This window comes from Mytilus edulis, chromosome 4 (genome assembly GCF_963676685.1).
Source record: "Mytilus edulis chromosome 4, xbMytEdul2.2, whole genome shotgun sequence".
Lineage (NCBI taxonomy): Eukaryota > Metazoa > Mollusca > Bivalvia > Mytilida > Mytilidae > Mytilus > Mytilus edulis.
In genome coordinates, this window is record NC_092347.1 from 43,494,796 (window position 1) to 43,515,721 (window position 20,926).

General features: G+C 33.7%; 1 protein-coding gene across 1 annotated transcript; it reads right to left on the reverse strand.

The window, feature by feature from the left end:
• Positions 1-14,222: 14,222 nt before the first annotated feature.
• LOC139521400 (uncharacterized) lies at positions 14,223-19,445 on the reverse strand. Its single transcript, XM_071314878.1, has one exon. The coding sequence runs from the start codon at positions 19,443-19,445 to the stop codon at positions 14,223-14,225; it is 5,223 nt and encodes a 1,740-aa protein (XP_071170979.1).
• Between the last annotated feature and the right edge of the window lie 1,481 nt (positions 19,446-20,926).

Below are 20,926 nucleotides of genomic sequence, written 5' to 3' on the forward strand. Positions count from 1 at the left end.
ATGCCTTGAAATGGCCTCTTTTGAACATTAGTAACAACTATTGTTTCTTGTTTGTTCAAATTCACAGAAGTTAACGCTTATATGTAAATTGTTTTAAACAGTTGAGCATAAAATTATTATTTTTTTCTTTTTAAATGAATCGTCAAATAATAATTTATCTTCAAATATATATACCAACAACAATTAAGTACTTTGATCATGATAACATTTTAAAGATTGAAATGTGAGAGTAAAAATCAAATCAGTGTTGCATCTTAATCTGGATTAGATGTAACCATTTTCTCAATTGTCATGTCAAAGTAGAAAGTTCAAGTACCCTCTATGTAATTGTCGCTTTGCATTGTCATTGTGTCATACATTTGCCCATTTTATTAATAAGTATTCTATAAAACGATAGCTGGAAGGGGGAAAGGACTAGAAGATATGTTAGTTATAATCCTGGTACCTTTGATAACTATTAATTTATACATATCTCATCCATAGAGATATAACAAAACAATTTAACAATCAAACATTTTATGGCATGTAACTGATTGAGTTGCAACGAAAAAATATTTTAGACATTTCTAGTTGAAAGATACTACTTAGATAGTTTTGTTAATGCTAAATAGAAATTGTTGGCATCTTACATGAATTTAATTTACATTATTGTAAATCACAAACAGATAACATGTATGTTTTAATGCTGTTATATTTATGATTTTCCAAAATACTTTCTTTGAAGAAGTGGTTCAAACAGATTTTGAAAATTCATTAAACACTTTTATCTTTATATATATTTGGCGTTCTAGGGTATCTGTCAGCAATGGTATTAGAGTAGAAACTGGCCATGTTATTTATTCCATAATTTGATTATTTTTATGATGACAATTATTTTTTTAACACTTTTTAAGTTGAAAATATTATTTCCTTGTCTCGAAACCTTTGTTGGAATGTTTCTGACAATTAATATAGATATATCAAATGGATCAAGGTAGGCGAAACCATTTGTTTATCAAAAATCACATAGATTCAAACAAAAATACTGAGTATCGTTATAGTTATTACTTGATAAAATCTTTATTAGGGTTAGTTACAATTGACATACTTTTGAAAAGGACGATTGAATGTTTGATGGACACTTATTGTGCAACGCCTCATTTGTTTATTTTATGAAGCAGAAATTATCTTAAGATTTTAAAATGTATATAGATGATGTACTGTCTTAATAGGATTAATATAAGTTACAACTATACTGAAATGCAGTGAAGTTTAGCATTTGATAATTCATTGATAACATTCTGGCGTATCATAAACAAACAACTTGTAACATCTCATTTCATTGGCCGAAAGATTCAAATACAACAACAATGTAGTCAGTGTGCACGTGAATTGACACAGGTGACCGACAATGGAATGTACTACGTTACTACGAACGTAAAAACAAGGATTTCATTTTGTATAGTTTACAAACCTTTTTTTGTTAACTTCAAATAGTGGGGTCGAAATATTATACTGATATTTTGTATAAAGTAATATTCTAAGTTCTTTATGCATGCAGCAACTCAATTATTGTGTACCGCATAATGAGAAATATAAGGATAAAATAAAATGCATGTGCCGCTTTTATACGGATAAATATATGAACCACTTTTAATTTCTTTCATACTGACGATAGGTTATAATCCTAACAGTGTCGTAGTCACTTATAATAAGTATCTCATAATACTGATCCATTACAATAATTAATGATGGGTTGCACTGACATTCCTCTTTTATTATTTTCATGCTATAAAACACACAAAGTAGCTAAGCGTACCATAAACGGAGGAAATTGTCCCCCAAAATAGAAACAAAACAACTTTAATCGTATTATTTATGCACCTAAATGAATTCAGTGAAGGCATGCTGTTGTAATAAATTGAAATGTTACATCGGCGAAGATTATTTCTTTTGCATGTGTTGAACAAAATAATGAATTAATACTTGCGAGAAATGTCGTAGTTTATAAGGAACAATTCTCGTTTGAATTGTTTTACATTATCATATCGGGGCCTTTTATGGCTGACTTTGCGGTATGGGCTTTGCTCATTATTGAAAGCCGTACGGTGATCTATAGTTGTTAATTTCTGTGTTATTTTGGTCTCTTTTGGAGAGTTGTCTCATTGGCAATCATACAACATCTTCTTTTTTATATGTATTTATAGTATACAAGCTAGGTATTATCCCGCAGTTAAGATTTGTCACTTTTTAAGAACACATCCGTGAAAAAACGGACGCCCACCGGACAGAAGGGATCAGAAGGGCAAACATACCACATCTTCTTTTTTAAATATAAATGTACTGTTTTCGATTTTAAATGGATGAACATTTAATTTTTAATTTTATACTGTAAGAATAGAGCTGCATAACATTGTTGAACTATTCGCTAAAGTACATGTAGTATGTATTCGTATTTAACATGAAATACAAAAGGAAACATGTATGATAAAATGATAAACAAAATATCAAGAAATTAAGGATGACTAAATGCATGTACAAGAAGAAACTCACCTTTTTATCAAAACATTTCATGAATAAACACTTTTTTTAAAAACTGATTGTTTCTATTTACATGTACATATTTACAATATACAATTTACGTTCGTTTTTCAACCGAGAATAGCAAAACCTCATGAAGTATGTCGCTGGAGTTTATTAACTACATTTAATTCCCCTGTGCCATGATTTGCCATCTCTGTTTTTTTTTAACAAAGCATGGTTGGTTACATGTTATGAATTTACTTACAATTTGGGGATTTTTTTTCTCTAAAGTAAACGGAATCAGAAAAAAAATCACCATCCTATGTCGAAAACCTAAAACTTGTCAAAGAATATGAAAAGTGTTTGTAGAAAAGTACGGTTTCATTTTTCAAGTACAACGCTAATTCATCGAGTCCATTGAGTTAAAAAAGGCAGAATGAGGATGAGCAACTGGGGGGGGGGGGGCTAGAGGGAGTCAATGAAAAAAATATGTGGATTGAGTTTTTTTTTAATTTTTCTTTTAACTTTTGATGTCGTCCCTTGATCCAGAGGACACATTTGAATTAATTATTTCGATGTGAAAACTGTTAAAATTTTAAAGTTTAAAATTCTACTATCAATTGCAGAAAATTATAAAACCAATGAATTTCACATGCACATTTATAAAAGCTAGAATTGTGACTGCATAATCTAGAACACAATCATGTACGCAAATACGACAATGGATGCTTTAAACGACCTTGACCAGCTACGTGAATATTAATCAGTCCATTCAACGTTATAGTACGCATGTTCTATATTCGCAGGTGTGAGGTCGAAGGTTTGAATTGACCAATGAAAACGATCGTTCCTTAAAGAGTTAATCTAATAAAGTTTGTTTGACTGATTACATCGCAATACCTTTCGCTAAGCTTTACCGCATATGAGTATAATTTACATTTCATCTTTCCAGTCGATACAGCAATGCCATCTTCATTCCTTATCCAAATTGGCTATACCTGTGGTCCTTTTATGTTTGATGAGCATTTTAACGTCTGTTTTAAGTTTCGATTTTTGAAATAATTCGGCCGCACACCCCAATGCTGAGGCATTTATTGTCGAATACTCATCTGGTGCAGTACAGTTGACATTGTTAATGCTATTATACACGTAAATACATATAGCAAGCGAAAACAATTATCAGAAACATTCTTATTCTTTAATAATGGGATCTTTGACATGTAATGTATAATTAAAACGTGATTTTTCTCTCGATTCACAAAAGCAATTTTATATGCCGAAGCTTTTGCTGGTATAGATATATTTCGATGCTCTTTAAATGTGATTAAATGAGAACACTATGGGCGAATATTAGTGAAAAAATCTACGAAAAACAATTTCATCAACATAACAATTTTGGCTTTAAACGTACAAAAGTGTTCACCTGGTGTTTCTTAATATAACTATTTCAGTTAAGGTCGATTCCAAAAACATAGGTCAAACAATATAATGTCTTGTAGTTTAAGTTTGAAATACTTACTTTGATGCAAGTTGTATATCTTTTACAACAATGTTCTTGTATGTTTGCTTTTATTTTTTATTAACAAAGATCTTTCAAGTTGTTCGACCTAATGTTTTTATATATAGTTGATGGTAGTTATTTGATTTTTTAATTAACGAACATGTATTTTAAATCTAGTGGTACACCTACAGAAATCAGTGACGCTCGAATCCAAAAAACTTAAAAAGGCCAAATAAAAACTTTCTTCTGATTTTTAACTTGACACATTTGTTAAATTTATATCGCGGTCTCACCTATCACAACCCTCCATAGGTAAGCACGCCATTGTAACACTTATGTAAGGTATTTCTATCTAGACCACTGATTATCTTGTCAAATACAATGCATATATCTTAACTGTTATTTGTTAATAAGATATGCCACAAGCATGATGACTCGCTAAATAGTCTTTGTTACCAATCTTACCACAGATGAACATGTTACTGTTACAGGCACATATACCAACCACGTCACATCAGCGGCAACCTTGCTCAATTGTAATTTCTTCCAACTTGATTATGTAACATATGTTTGCTTAAGTGAAAAATAACCAGGGCTCTGTAATTTAGAGACATACTTCAATTGTGTTAACGTTTCTGTTGGCTAAATACTAGAATACTACATTTTATTTGAATATCTTTTCTTGACGTATTTCCACAATTTTACGGAGTGTATTTTTCACTTGGTCTATGACAATACTTTTGTTTGTAAATTGGATGTTTGATAGTTTAGTAAGGTTGCGGAGTGTATTTTTGTTTGTCTTTCCTTTTTTTTTTGCCGTGGATTCGTCGCTTCTTTTCGACAATTAATTTTTAATGCCCTTATGGTATCCTCCGCCTCATTTTTGTAAACAATGCACGTTACAAATCCATGGTTACCTGTGTAAAATATGACGTATTTTTTTTCAAAGTTGATGTTTTTTCTGAAATTGTTTAGCATTTCACAGTGGCATAATACGTTTACTTTAATCATTCATCTTTTTGTATTTACACTGTATCATAGATACAATTCATTCGTTCAGTGTATGTTCATTTTTAATACGATTTTTAATTGAGTTAAGCAATTCCAATTGATATTTTATAGTGTGGCTTTCAATAAGTGATGTTACACTATTGTTTCAGATAATGAAGAAGATTTGGTAGCATTTAAAGGATTAATCCCACTGCAACTATTTGCACCTGTCCTAAGTCAGAAATCTGATGCTCAGTAGCTGTCGTTTGTTGATGTGGTTCTTAAGTGTTTCTGGTTTCTCGTTTATTATATAGATTAGACCGTTGTTTTCTCGTTTGAAAGGTTTTACACTAGTAATTTGTTGCCCCCCCCTTTTATAGCTTGCTGTTCGGTATGAGCGAAGGCCACGTGTTGAAAATTGTACCTTGACCTTTAATGGTTTACTTTTATAATTTGTGACTTGGATGGAGAGTTGTCTCATTGGCACTCATACTACATCTTCCTATATCTATTGTATGGGAAACACAACCAAAATTGCTCACACTGTATTGCATAATTGTCTTCATTCCTTTATTTTTGTTTATCTAAAGTTTTGCTGTGACATAGAATTATAACTCAGTAAATTATCGAAAGGGATTACACATATTTTATTCGTTAACATAGGGACAAATTGCATACAAAACAATATTCTTGTTTGACTGTGACTGCTATTGTAACGCTTATATAACCCGAAATGTGGCAATTATTTCCACTGCTTGATCATCAGTGTTAGTAAATTGAGAAAAAAGTAAAATAACAAATACACCAAGTAAAATTCATCATGGAAAGTTCCTTTTCAAATGGCAAAGTCAAAGGCTCAAACACACCAAACGCTATGGACGCCTCAATGTATAACAGGTTGAACTTTATCATCAACATAATCGGTAAACATTGATCATAAATTATCTCAACCTTGAACAAACTTACACATGGTTCGAGCTTCAGTATACAAGTATGGTTGTGTATTGTGTTATGTAAACTGCCAGAAGGTTTGTGTCTACGTATCATGACAACTAGAACAAAATCACCCACGGCCCCAGCTTGTCTGGCAAAACAGCCGTTGGACGTCAGAGTAATCTATGACTAGATGGTGAGTAGTCTTATTCGCGCTAATACCATATCTTTCTATTTATACTTAATCTAAATGACTCAAAATAAAATTCAATCAGACTAGCGAAGCATGAGAGAAATATCAGCGTGTGCGCTCTTTTTCTTTCAAAATTTTATATTCCCCCCTATGACTGTAGGTAAAATAATAAAATGAATTTTACACAGTGTATACTGATAAGACTAGGTTTAGGTTTAATTTAAATGTTTAAATGTCTTTCTTTATGTAAAATGTACCAACATAAAAATCATGTTAATGCACTTGAAATTCTAATTTCGAAATCTAGATCTGCAAGAATACGTTTTATCAAATTACTAATGATTAACTTTGGAATGCGAAAGTAAGCATAAAACTTGAGGCTACTTTTGCATACAACTAATAACATGCAATGAGAATTTTTCAAACTGTTACAAAAAAAACAAACACGGGGAAAATGTAATATCATTAATCAAGGGCAATTACTCATTTAAGGAGTCGATATATAGCATCATTAATACATTTCCACAATTTATTATACTGGTAAACATAAAACTGTGTTGCTAGACATATTCCTCTGTTGTAATGTTTTAAATGACACCTGAACTTCATAATGATATGACCATTTTGTTTTGCACCATTCATATTATTATTTAAATGCAAAAAAAATATAATATTGCAATCGCCGTGCTTCATTTTAAAACACAGAGTGGGCAGTTTAAAGATAATTTGATGAGAAATCTGGATTTGGATAACTCTGATTATCGTTCTGCTGTATATTGTCAATCATTTTGTAATTGACAAAGAACGACATCGTTCCCAAAATAGTAAAACGTGCTTTTAACGAGACACAAGTTACAAATAAACAAAAATAACTCTTAATTTTTCACTGCTATTTGATCGTCTGTTACTGTAATGGAAATTGGATGATTAATTTTTACGTTTCGAAATATATATATCGTATAGAGGTTTAGTTTGGACACCGGAGTGTGTATAGTCTTCATCTGTCTTTTGTTAATTTGACATACACTTATTCTTTAATGATGCCTTCTTAGAAATTATTAAAAGAAAAAGATGAAAGGATATATATATATATAATTATCAGATTATTTGGTAGATACGTATTATCTGATCTATAGACGTATACTATCGACTGAAGCGATATATAATTTAATGTTAGATAACTGAATGAGTTGCAATAAACAATGGTTTAAGATATTACTTGGTGATTGAAACAGATGATAAAAATTGTGTTATGACTAAATATAACTTTACAATTATTCACACAGACTAAAGTTACATTATCATATTCACGAAAAGACCATGCGGAACACTCCGAAAATAAACCAGCCGAATTCTACAGTTTTTATTCACAAGATTCAACCTGCAGGAAAGATTTTTTTTGTTTAGATTCAGTTTTACAAGACTTAGTATCTAATGAAATTATCTCGATAAATACTGAACATAAAACAGCGTGTACAATATGCATGTATAATTTTAATAACAACGTTTTACAATCAATTTCTTTACATACCATTTTTAGAAATTACCCCGCCATCATTATTTTATTATTGATTATATGGACTTTGTCATAAGAAGAGTGCATGAGTTTTTGTTGTTGTTTTTACTAGATTTCCCACTGATCTTCTCACCTAGATTGGCATTTTAAATACACTGTATACTCAAAACTTAATTGTTAAGAATTGTTCATTTTGATGGGAGTATGGAAGTCTTTTTCTTTATTGTATTCCTGTCTCTTGTATGCATATTTTGATTTTAATTCCCTTTAAGTAGTTCGCTTGATATTTAGTTTCTTTTGAGTTTAATACTGAATGCCTATCAATCGGAGCTTTTACTTGATTACTGTTTCTCACTTAACAATATAAGAAATATAAGAAAATTCGATTGGTAATGACTAAGCTATTATTTAGAGGCGTAAGATACAATAGGGATAATCAAAATCATAAGTTGAAAGCGAAAAACTGACAATACCATGACAATAGAAAGGAAACGACATAAAGACTATCAACAGTAAACAAACAGTTACACAACATAGAAAACTGAAGACCGAGCAACAGGAAAAACCAACAAAATCCGGAGTAATGTCAGGTGCTCAGACAGGGCAAGCAGATTCTATTCCACATGTTGCATCAGTTGTTGTGCTTTACTTTAAACTATGATGTTAATATGATATTTATGCAAAAACCATTAGACAAAGTTAAGAAAACAACCAACTCTCATAATACTCCCCCAAAACAAATGGAAAAAAATAAACGAATATGCCCAATCGTACTAAAAGTTAACATCGACGTATCAGCATTCAATAGGTGCACCTAGATCTTTTACACTCTTCTGTAAGGTTCAATGTCGTATTTACATATGTTTGGCAATATAATTCATGTATTTTAATTTACTTTAATGCGAGTTTTATATCGATTACAATAAGGTTTGAAGTAATGCCTTTCCACTTGATTTTCCTATTCCCATAGATCTTCAGAGTTGTTCTAACTTATGTCTCATATGATAGATGGTAGTTTAATTAATTTTGTTTTTAACGCAAACATATATTTTGATGTCCTGTAGTGCAACTAATGCTCTTTAATCAATACTTGCATTACTATAGATACATATACCACAATGTTGTTGTAACTGTGAAATGATCATTATAGAACCATAAATTTATATTAACAGCTGAAGTTCCCAGATAATTTTTGTGTAAGCGATAATCTGTATTTGTTTGTAAAATTGGTTTGCATCTTCTCAATCGATTTATGAGGTTTTAATATCGTTAATTGATGTTGATTTTATAATTCACATAAAAACAACTTTTTTTCTCAAACTAAGGTGAACATCCTACATGAGAGAAATTTGATGAATTTAAATGTCTAGTGTAGAGGATTAAAAGAAAAACTGGGGACTCTAACAGTCTATTTCTTGTCATATCTGTGACGATATCTAAGGTGTGCACGCTGCTTCCAGATTATAAAAATGGATTAAAACAGCATGTACAACAACCACAAGGAAAGTGGAAGGCATAATTCACATGCCCTTAAATCTCTTTTAGTCCATTGTGTTATCAATCTTGCTCAAAGAAGTGCCTATAGGTTATGACAGTTTTTGTTTATTCGTTTGATGTGATTTGTCATTTGATTTTGCCATTTGATTCGGAATTTTACAATTGAATTTTCCTCGCAGTTCAGTATTTTTATGATTTTACTTAACTGTCACCAATTTATCATTTTAACATTCAAAAAAGGTCTTAAAATATTGTAATTTTACCAGCATTAATTATAATTACAATAGTTCTATTTTATCATATTGTATTCTAATCGTGTTTACGAATACCAACATTTATTGGTTAAACATTTTTAGTTATAACAACAGACAACCAACTAAATTTTGACTTTTACCGTACTTAAATCATTATCAGCTTCGACTATTTGGCAATACAGGACTGGACATGCTTAATTTATTTGAGGAATGAACATCTGCAGGTCTTCGTGATGGACCTTGAACCTTGTCTTGTGTTAGCTAGTCATATTAATTGGATATTGTTTGTTCGAACATCAGTCTCGTTTAAATATTGTCATCCGGATTTCGATTGTTTAATCCCTCGAAGTCAGTTTGTTTGGTACTTCCTTTGTGTTAAAGGATGATGAAAGGACCAAAATGTATTACCGGCCTAACAATCGATGCTTTGCCATTTAAACTACAGCGTGACTCTTCTTCCATTTAACAAAAGTGATGTTAGATTTTTATGTGATGTCTAAGCACTTGATGAGATGTTTTGCTTTGCATTTTGATAATCAATAAAGTGTTACAAATATGGGCAAACATCAATAAACAAGCAACAAAAAAATCCACCAATAATACTAGAATTGACATCAAGGGATTTAGCTTTCAACGTATCAACAGTTGTTACTAAATTTAACTACTACGGTGAAGTTCAATGTCAAACATGTTCAGAGCAATATATGATCATGTATTCAAACTTGAACTCGAGTTTTATATAATAAGGATAATCATTCAGTTATTTGCTAGATGTTTCAAGTATCTTAAACATTGGTCGGCCCTATACACATGTCTCATATGATAGATGGTAACTTAAAACAAAAAAATCTTATATATTGATTGATGTTGTGCAGCTTATATAGAAAATTTCACCTCGCTACAAAGATCAAGTATTATTATCGTTATAAAGTTATCCATTCTGACTGAAATCCATAGCTTTAGAAAAAATAAGCAAAAATGTTCTAAATCAGATTAGAATATAAGACCAAACAGAGTGTTGGGCTGAAACGTATGATCTTTTTGCATTGTTTGTAAAAATCGGGAACTCTGAAATAATTTTATCGTGGTCCGAATTTTGTCAAGACTTTTCATAACAAAGGTAAGAACGATTCTGCTACAGCGAGAACACTGTTAGATGATAAACAACGTTTGCAACAACTTAAAAAATATTATTAAAGCTATTGGAAATGGTAGTAAAAAATTCACATGTAATTGAATACTATTTTACCTGGTGTATCATTAAATTTTACATAATGCTATCGCCCACATATATTTTCTGTATTAAAAAAAAGTGCGACACAATAACAATTACCCGATAAAATGGATATAAAGTCTTACTAATCATACCATTTTGGTCAGTACCACCTTCGTATTAACGATGTCAAGCTGACAACAACCTTGATTGATCACGAGGTCCTTAATTAATAATGTAAGGTACATTTGTTGAGTAGATTAAAAAGGGCGCCTGTTTGTTACACAAAGTAGATGTATCATTCAGTGGTATACAAATATTTGGCGATTATTAAGCTACCTTAAAATTGTACATTATACAACTGAATAACATCATTTACGGATAAAATTGAGAATGGAAATGGGGAATGTATCAAAGAGACAACAACCCGACCAGACAACAACAGAAGGTCACCAACATGTCTTCAATGCAGCGAGAAATTCCCGCACCCGGAGGCGTCCTTCAGCTGGCCCCTAAACAAATATATATACTAGTTCAGTGATTATGAACGCCATTCTAAACTCCAAACTGTACACAAGAAACTAAAATTAAAAATAATACAAGACTAACAAAGCCCAGAGGATCCTGACTTGGAACAGGCGCAAAAATGCGGCGGGTTTAAACTGTTTATGAGATCTCAACCCTCCCCCTATACCTCTACCCAATGTAGAAAATTACACGCATAACAATACGCATAAAAAGACAATATTTTTATTTGCATGATGACTTCATTTGCATTTTGGACAAATGTTTTAAAGAACAATCCTTGTATAGGAAGCATGCAAGAAGTACGCACAGTTTATTGCATAACTGTCTTCAATTGATATGCCGCAGACAATGTATTACCTGCTTAATACATCACGGGTATAAAATACAATCTGATCTAGACAAATACATAATATAGTAATCAACTAAATCATTCTATTGAAGGTATATCAATATTAATTCTTCTTTTGAAATAGAAATATTTACCTTAAAGCTTATTTCTATCTTTTAGAAACTCTTTATAACTAGTATTTATTGATCTGTCTCAGCTAGATTATTAAAAAAGGGCTACATTCCCTTGGATACTCTCTCTTATATTGGTTACAAATGCATGCCTTTTTGTTTTGTTTATTTTATGTTCACTTTGACAAAGCAAGATGATTGGCTAGCCCATGGAAGGGAATTGCAAAATCGGTGTACAGTTGATGAAAACGTTTCTTTAATTGATTTAATAACATTTGTTTTAATTGAAATGTTCTTATAACACACTTTTCTCTTTAATTGATATAAAATAATCAAAGTGTCATCATTTTTTATTAATCGACCAGTCGTTTTCTGTTTTATTATTGTTGTACAACACAACAACGTTGCACTCATTTCGACGTTGTGTGTTATTTGAAATAAAATTGAGAAAGGAAATGGGGAATGTGTCAAAGCGACAACAACCCGACCATAGAACAGACGACAGTCGAGAAACTCCCGCAACCGTAGGCGTCCTTTAGCTGGCCCCTTAAAAATATGTATACTAGTACAGTGATAATGGGCGTCATACTAAACTCCGAATTATACACAAGAAACTAAAATTAAAAATCATACAAGACTCACAACGGCCAGAGGCTCCTGACTTGGGACAGGCGCAAAATTACGGCGGGGTTAAACATGTTTATGAGAATTCAACCCTCCCCCTATACCTCTAGCCAATGTAGAAAAGTAAACGCATAACAATACGCACATTAAAATTCAGTTCAAGAGAAGTCCGAGTCCGATGTCAGAAGATGTAACAAAAGAACATAAATAAAATGACAATAATACACAAATAACAACAGACTACTAGCAGTTAAAAAAAAACCTACCAATTTGACTGATGTTTTCCACACACACACACGAAAAGAAGACGAAGGCGATGGCGATGACCCTATTTTCATTTCACATCATTTGAACTAACATTTATCTGCCAACACCATTGCATTTTTGCTATTGGAATAACAAATCAGGTTTGAATACATTGTTTGTACATTCTATACAGATTTTGAACTTTATTTAGGACTGAAGTTCAATAATATGTTAACATTTGTAACATTCAAATGAATTATTCTTTCTACTTTCCGAGTACAACGTGCGAATATTTTGTTCCATATTTTACTGACATAGCCCATTGAGCTCTTCCTTAATCATAATATATATTAAATACATGTTCATTTTATTATGAAGAGTATTAACTTGCTTAAGACTTTTGAGATAAGACACAATATAAAATAAGTCTATTTCGAATACATTTTTATTTAATTTATGAAGAATAGATCCAGCCAGTATTCCAATATATGATATGATACGTGATAAGAGAAATTTGACAAATGTATTTGGAGAGTGTATCATATGGTTATCTATTGAAAAATCACAACTACCTCAGTACTTCAAAACTAAAATTGTTTATTTCGACAATTAGAAAAATATTCAAATAGATACATAAAAAGAGCAGCAAAAACATCACCAACTAGCTATTATTAGAGCAATGGAGTGTTAGGTTATATAAAAGTTCATAATTTATAAACTGTACTTTCAAATAAGTTGTTATATTAATACAAGTTTAGAAAGAAAGACAGAACCAAAAACTAAGGACTACTAGAAGATGAATTCAAAAAATGTTTACGTGCTTAAAATTGCATAATTAATGGTACTCTTTGGAATTTCTGATTACTATGTGATTGGTGTAAATTTTGCAAACTTCTTTAAGTATTGCTCTTATCATAAGACACATGAAGTATTTCTCTTACCATAATATTCATTAACTATTTCTCTTACTTCTTCGAGGAAGTGCAAGGCCAGAAGTTAAGCAAGTTAAATACATTACCGAAATGAATCCGACACAGCTTTAACACTTAGTGATATTTTTGGAATATACTTATGTAATAACCTATGTAGATCTTTAAAGTTGTTCGACACTTTTCTCTACATATCAATGAAATGAATTTATATTCAATGTAAACAGAAAGTTTGCAATTGATTTGGTGCAACTATAATTTGATTTTCATTTTTTTTTCTTCAATTTTTAAAAAGGGTAAAAGTATTGCCATTGATTCGTATTTCTAGAATAACCTTCATTGGGAAAATTTGTACCGAGAGTCGATGTAGCAAAATATGAATAACATTTATAGAGTTTCAAAACGACTCAACCAAAATGTCAATCTTTGAGAGAGTTGCAAATAAAGGAAAATAACACTTTGTAGATTTTAAGCGTTCGAGGCAATTTTTCTTGATTTACCGTCACCAGGAACACACTGAATATGTGAAGGTCAAGGCTGTACAGGAACTGAAACACGAATGTTTTGGACGTATCAATAATAAAGGCGAGTAAACACAAAAGCGTCTTCAATGTTTCGTATGCTTTACTAGAGTCCAAGATATACACAGAGACGTCGTCAAGTGACGACGTTGCGGGCTTATTGTTACGTAAAATGGCGGTAAAACGTTAAGCAAATAAAAGAGTATAAAATACTAAACTGAAACTATAACTAATTCACAACATTCTGGGGGCCACAAAATGCAATTACTGTTCATGTATTGTTCATAAAAAAGGGTATTGAAAAAACAATTAAAGTTCATATTTCCAATGGCACCAGTTTCACAATTGGTCTTGTTGTAATCAGTCCATTTGATGTACGAAGTTTGACTGCTCTCACTGCTCCATCTTTCCCGGTGATCAAATCTTCTATTACTGCTAGTTTCCACATCATTCTCGGTGAATTGTCCATGATTTGTACGACGGAACCGATTTTCACATGTGCGCTTTGGTCTCCGGCGACGCGATGAAATTCTCTTAATCCGGTGAGGTATTCCATTCTCCATCGTTTTGCAAAGTGTTCAATCAAAGTTACTTTATGATTAAAACGTTTGTTTGCTTCTGTGAAATCTAAATTTAAATTATTGTCCTCTGAATAAGAATTGTTCTCTTGTGATAATCTTCTTCCCTGCAGTAGATGTGACGGCGTTAGCGGCTCTGGATCTCGGATGTCGGACGACACATATGTAATCGGACGATCGTTGATTACACGTTCAATTTCTATCAAAGTTGTTCGTAATACGTCAGAATTTACTTGAGATTTCCCGAGCACTTTTTTCAATGTCGTTTTCGTAATTCCAACTAGTCTCTCCCACCATCCACCATACCACGGTGCTGCTTTCGGAATAAATTTCCAATTAATCTGAATGTTCATTTCCTTCGGAATATCATGTGAAGCGGAAACAAAGGTTGGTGCATTGTCGGAATACACAGTACTGGGAATTCCTCTCCTACTAACAAATCGTCTAAACGCTAATTTGAATGACTCGATTGTCATATCCGTAACTAGTTCTAGGTGTACGGCACGAATACACGCACATGTGAATAGACAAATATACGATTTCTTCATAAGTCCATTTTCCTTAACGAAGAGTGGTCCAGCGAAATCAACACCAGTTGTCGTAAACGGAATCGTATCGGTGACTCTATCTTTCGGAAGCGGAGGTGAAATTTGCTGTGGAAACGCTTTTCCTGTCACTTTTCGGCACTTTACACATTTTTGTACGATGTGGTTTACGCACTGTCTAATGGAAGGTATCCAATATGATTGGCGGATTTGCGTTATTGTCTGTCCAGCTCCTGAATGTAACATCTGCAGGTGCGCGTTCAATATAATTAAGTCCGTAAATTGATTTTTCTTCGGTAGTAACACTGGAAACTTCGCGGAGTCGTCTAACTGTGAATTGTGTATGCGCCCGGCGCATCGAATGACACCTTCTGTATCTATGAACAAGCGCAATTGTCTTACTAACGGTAGATTCTTGTCATGTGACGGGTTTGTGAGTTGCTCCTTTTCACTACTGAATTTTTCATTCTGAATATCTATAATCCATGTACGAGTTGCGTGGTCGATTTCATCTTTCGTAATATCTTTTCCGTGTCTAGCATATTTCCTCAAGTTATACGGTCGCTTACTTTTACATAGATTCACAAATTTAAACACGTAGCATGTAACTCGTAGTAACTTCTTCAATGACGAGAATCTTGATATATCGATTATTTTCGAAATTCCATTTAATACACACGGATTCATCTTTTCGTTGTCATCTGTTGTCGTTAACAAAAGAGTCTCTTGTTTAACTTGTGGGGTCCATGTAGGCCAACTGTTCTCATCCGATATCCATGACGGTCCTTGCATCCACAAAGTCGACTCCTTGAATTGTGTTGATGATATTCCTCGAGTTTGAAGGTCGGCTGGATTTGATTCTGTTGGTACGTATTTCCAGTCGTAGTTTTGTGTCGTTTCTTTAATTTCAAGCACACGATTCTGAACAAATCTTCCAAATGATTTTAAAGACGAAATCCAGTGCAAAACGATCTGACTGTCACTCCATAGTACTGTGCGTTGTGGTTTTAGGGTTTTCGTGAGGTTTTTAGCCATTCGAGCTCCTATTACTGCAGCCATCAATTCTAGCTTTGGTAATGTCATTTTGGCGAGCGGAGCGATCCGGTTTTTTGCAATTACTAGAGAAGAAGTGTTTCCTTTACATAAGTAGGCACTGGCTCCATAAGCGCGTTGGCTGGCATCAACAAAGACATGTAATGTTATTTTCTCGTTGCTTTCGTTCTCATTTTGATCGTTGAAATAATGTCGTGCGATTTTCGTATTAACCGTTACATTTCGGGTGTCATCTAAAATTTCACACCATGATTTAACTATGTTACTAGGTAACACCTGGTCCCAATCGTATCCTTCTTTCCATAATGTTTGTACCAGTAGCTTAGCTCTTACAGTCACTGGTCCAAGAATTCCGAGTGGGTCGTAAATGGACGATGATTTACTCAATATTTCTCTCTTTGTCGCTTGTGAATTGTCAATATCTATACGACCTTCATTTAGTTTCGCAAAAGTCAATATGTCTGACTTCGCATCCCAACGCATTCCAAGAATTTTCGTCTCGCTATCCTTATCAAGTACGTTTGCCTTTGTAGCTTCGTTGCTAAGTTGATTGCTATTTGACTTCCATGTTCTCAAATTGAATCCTGCATTTGTCATGAGTTCTCTAGATTCTTCAAAGAAATTTAAGGCGGCTTCTTCCGTATTAACACTTGTAAGTACGTTGTCTACATACAAATCTCGCTTGAGTATCTCAGCTGTAGCACTTGTAACCGTTGACAAATGTTTCAATAATGTAGCGTTTAGAATAAATGGCGAACATGTCGCTCCGAATAAAATTACCTTGAATCTGTAAGTCTCAAGTTCACTCTTGGGGTTGCTTGGGTCTCTAAGCCAGAAAAATCGGGTGGAATCGCGGTCTTCTTCGTCTAGTCCAATCTGGAGGAATGCTTTCTCAATATCAGTTGTTAAGGCGTATTTCCCGTAGCGGAATCTTGTAAGTATATCTGTTAGCTTATTAAGCTGCGGCGGTGTAGAAGAAAGGCAATCATTTAAGCTGGGTGATTCTGAATCTTGACGACAACTGCAATCATATACTATACGTATCGGTGTAGTCGATGAATCTTTTTTCACTGGGTGGTGCGGAATATAGTGTACTCGATTAGTAGTCTCATCCGGGGTCTCAACCTTCTCTATAAAACCTCGATTTTCTTGGTCGTTGATAATGTTACCGTATATCTTAAGCATCTCTGGTTCTTTAGCAAGTCGGTTTATCACGTTGTATGCTCTCTTTCTGGCGATCATCTCGTTGCTAGGCAACTCCGGATGTTCTGGTTTCCATGGAAACTTGGCGATGTACCTATTGTCTTTCAAATGAATGTTATTCTCTTGGTAAGTGGTCATTTCTTGTAAGTCCGTTTTCGCTTTCACTTCGCTGTCTGTTTCTGTTCCTATGGATTCGATTTCCCAAAATTTATGTATTTCACATTCTTCTAGTCTGTGTGGGATCAAAATGTTCATAATCGATGACGTTGATTGATTATTACTGTTAGTGTTCAATTGTATAGGTCCTGATAGCAAGTATCCAACTTTGGACTGTACAGCGGTTGGTCCGGAACCTCTAATTACTCTGTCTCCAACTATATCCCAATAATAATCGGCGCCAACTAAGACTGATATCTCAAAATCCTCGTCCTGTAAAGCTGGGTGGGCTAACTTCAATCCATTTAAATGCTGAAAGCTCGACTGGTTCCTTGCGTAAGTATGTATTGGATAAGCAATCTGTGGTACTATAAGAACTTCAATAGGGATAAGCGTATTCGTTAGACCTTTTATATAAATAGAAGCAACTTGTAAATTTCTAACCTTCTTGTTGGATTCACCGAAACCGGATATCGTTATCGCTTCTTTCCTATGTGGTCTCAGGTTCAATAAATCGGCCATCTCTTGAGTGATAAAGCTTCGCTGGGCTCCTTCGTCGAATAGTATATTGGCGGTGTTAAAATGTGTCTTGTCATACGTGATAGGCGCTATCGCGGTTTTCAACAATACCTGCGATCTAACTGATGATGTGGATGAATGCATACTTGCGACTGCGGCATCGGTATCTGGTTTTGATGTACTGCTATCTTTAGACTTGGTATACAGGTGTGATTCATTCTTTGAACAAATACTGGTATGGTGTCGTTTATTACAATTTTTACAAGTTTTATCGGATTTGCAATCTGCAACTCTGTGATTTCCTAAGCAATTGTAACATGCCTGTTTCTCCTTAACAATGCGTTTTCGAGCTTCAATTTCCGTAACAGTTTTACAAGCTAATGGGGCGTGAACTCCTTGGCAAAAGATGCACGGCTTCTTGGTTATGTCTCTTTTCCATTTATGATTTGCGTAGTTGCGATTTGTACCCGTAAAGAATGCTGATGTGGGTGTGTAATTTGGCTCTATATCATCACCGTTTACCGACTGACCCGCTTCCTTAATCGTTATCTCATGTTGAATAGCTTGCCGTAACGACGGCAAGTTCCAGTGGTCGCCTCCGTGGGCACGTACCATGGTTTCTCGTATATTCCCAGGTAATTTATTTAATATTATGGGCACTAAAAGGCTTCCGAACGACTCGTGAGACTCCCCTATACTTTCAAGGCCACGGATGTAGTTTTCCATACTGTCGTAGAATTTTTTCAAATGTGTAATATTTGACGTTGGACTAGGAAGGCTGATTAAACTCTGCATGTATGTCTGTACTATCTTATGTGGTTGACCGAATCTTTGTTTCAGTACATGTAATGCTTGTCCGTAATTTGTGTTAGTTATTTGTAGACCTGCTATGCATTGGGTGGCTTCTCCGAACAGTTGAGATTTCAAGTAATTAAATTTCTGTACATCGTTTAAAGACAGGTTATCGTGTACGGCAGCACTAAACGAATCCCAAAAGGGTTGCCATTCTAACATATTCCCACCGAACGTTGGTAAATTTAATTTGGGAAGTTTGTGGTACATGCTGGAGTTTGAAAAAACGGACGCTGATGTATTTGCGTGCATGAAACTGGGTTGTGGCTGACTTTCTTGATGATTTGTGTAATTAATAAACTCGTGTGCATTTGGGTTTAGCAATGACTTACTTGACTGTTTGACTGTGATTTCCGATTCCTTAATGATTTTTGAAAGTTTAGTTACACTCATTTCTATGTCATATGTGTATCTGTCGGCTTCCTCTATTTCTTCGCTCACTTCCTCTTCCGATAGTTCCTCCACAATCTTCTCGTTCAGTTGATCGATCGTTTCCTGCTTCTTCACAATAAGTCCTCGAATGGTTGAAAGTTCACTAACGTCATATTCCTGCAAAAGTTCCTCGGAACTCGGTTCCACTTTCTTCAGTAACTTTGTAAGAACTCCCCGATGTCCAGCTCGTCTGGTCTTCATCTTCGCGGTACTCATCTTTTAAATTCGTATTCTTCTGTTTTTGTCACGGCACCAATGTTTTGGACGTATCAATAATAAAGGCGAGTAAACACAAAAGCGTCTTCAATGTTTCGTATGCTTTACTAGAGTCCAAGATATACACAGAGACGTCGTCAAGTGACGACGTTGCGGGCTTATTGTTACGTAAAATGGCGGTAAAACGTTAAGCAAATAAAAGAGTATAAAATACTAAACTGAAACTATAACTAATTCACAACAACGAAAAACGCTATATGACAAAAAAGGATCCAAAAACAATAGCAAAATTTCAGCTTTGCTTGATGAAGGTGCAACCTTAGTTTTATTTCAAAATTTCGAAATTTAAAATCGGACAATTCAGGAAACGCTTCTCTTTTAAAACATGTCAATTCTGAAAACGGACTACTGAGACAATGATAAACTCGGGAACTAATAGACCACACTCAGTGGGACCAACCCAGTGCTATAAAAATGAAAATAACTAGATAAACGGTTATTACCATTTTTCTTTTTGGATATAATTGTTAAATTCTTGTATATAAGTTGTCTTTAGTAGACCTTAGTATATGCATTGAAGTGTTTATGAAAACAACAACGCGACCTGAATTTTATAGTTGATACATAGTGTGCAGATCGTTACGTCTCACTAATAATTGTAATTTGCCTTTGATAAGTAACGATTATCATGTGGTCTGAATATTGAATATTTCAAAATATCAGCTTTAAGTCCAAATATGAAGATTTCGTCGAATGAGCGTATATTGTGTATTGTGCGTGATAGAAACAAGTGTTTTTCGTCGTTTCACCAGGTCAAATTTATCAACGTAGATTCAATTATAATTATGTCGGTAATAAGTCCGCATCAAAGTTATTTCGGCTGGGTTAACGTATTTGACGTCACATATCCGTGATAGGCAATTTTATGAGCTGAGCAGAGTGAGAGGGAATACCTATTACTAATGTTACACATGTAAATATGTCTGATTGTTTTCTAATAAATCTGAAATCTGAAATCTGATAATAGAAACGAAGGTTTATGTTATGATTCTAATTCATTGCCTAATATATCCACACGCACTTGAGTTTTATTGTGTTATTCGTCTCGTCTAAAAGTCACAAAGAGGCACTCAAAACAAACATAATCTTACACCTCTGTAGCACCACAAAGAAAGTTCACTTGAAAACCAGTGTCAACAGTTCAATTCCATATTATAAAGTGGAAGTAATAATAGTATTGTAATGAGTAATTACATAGCGAAAAGTGGACAATTGGTGCTTGACTTTTTTCATGTTATTGCACCAAACTGTTGAAAATTAGTTCATGGCTTTTGTTATGAGCTTGCAGAAATTGCTGCGTTACAACTATTAATTGTTTACTGGCTGACAACATATTTTCTAATGAACGTATTTTTGAGTATTTTACTTCCTAACTGGAAGGGTTTTCAATCGTTTACGAAATGCGT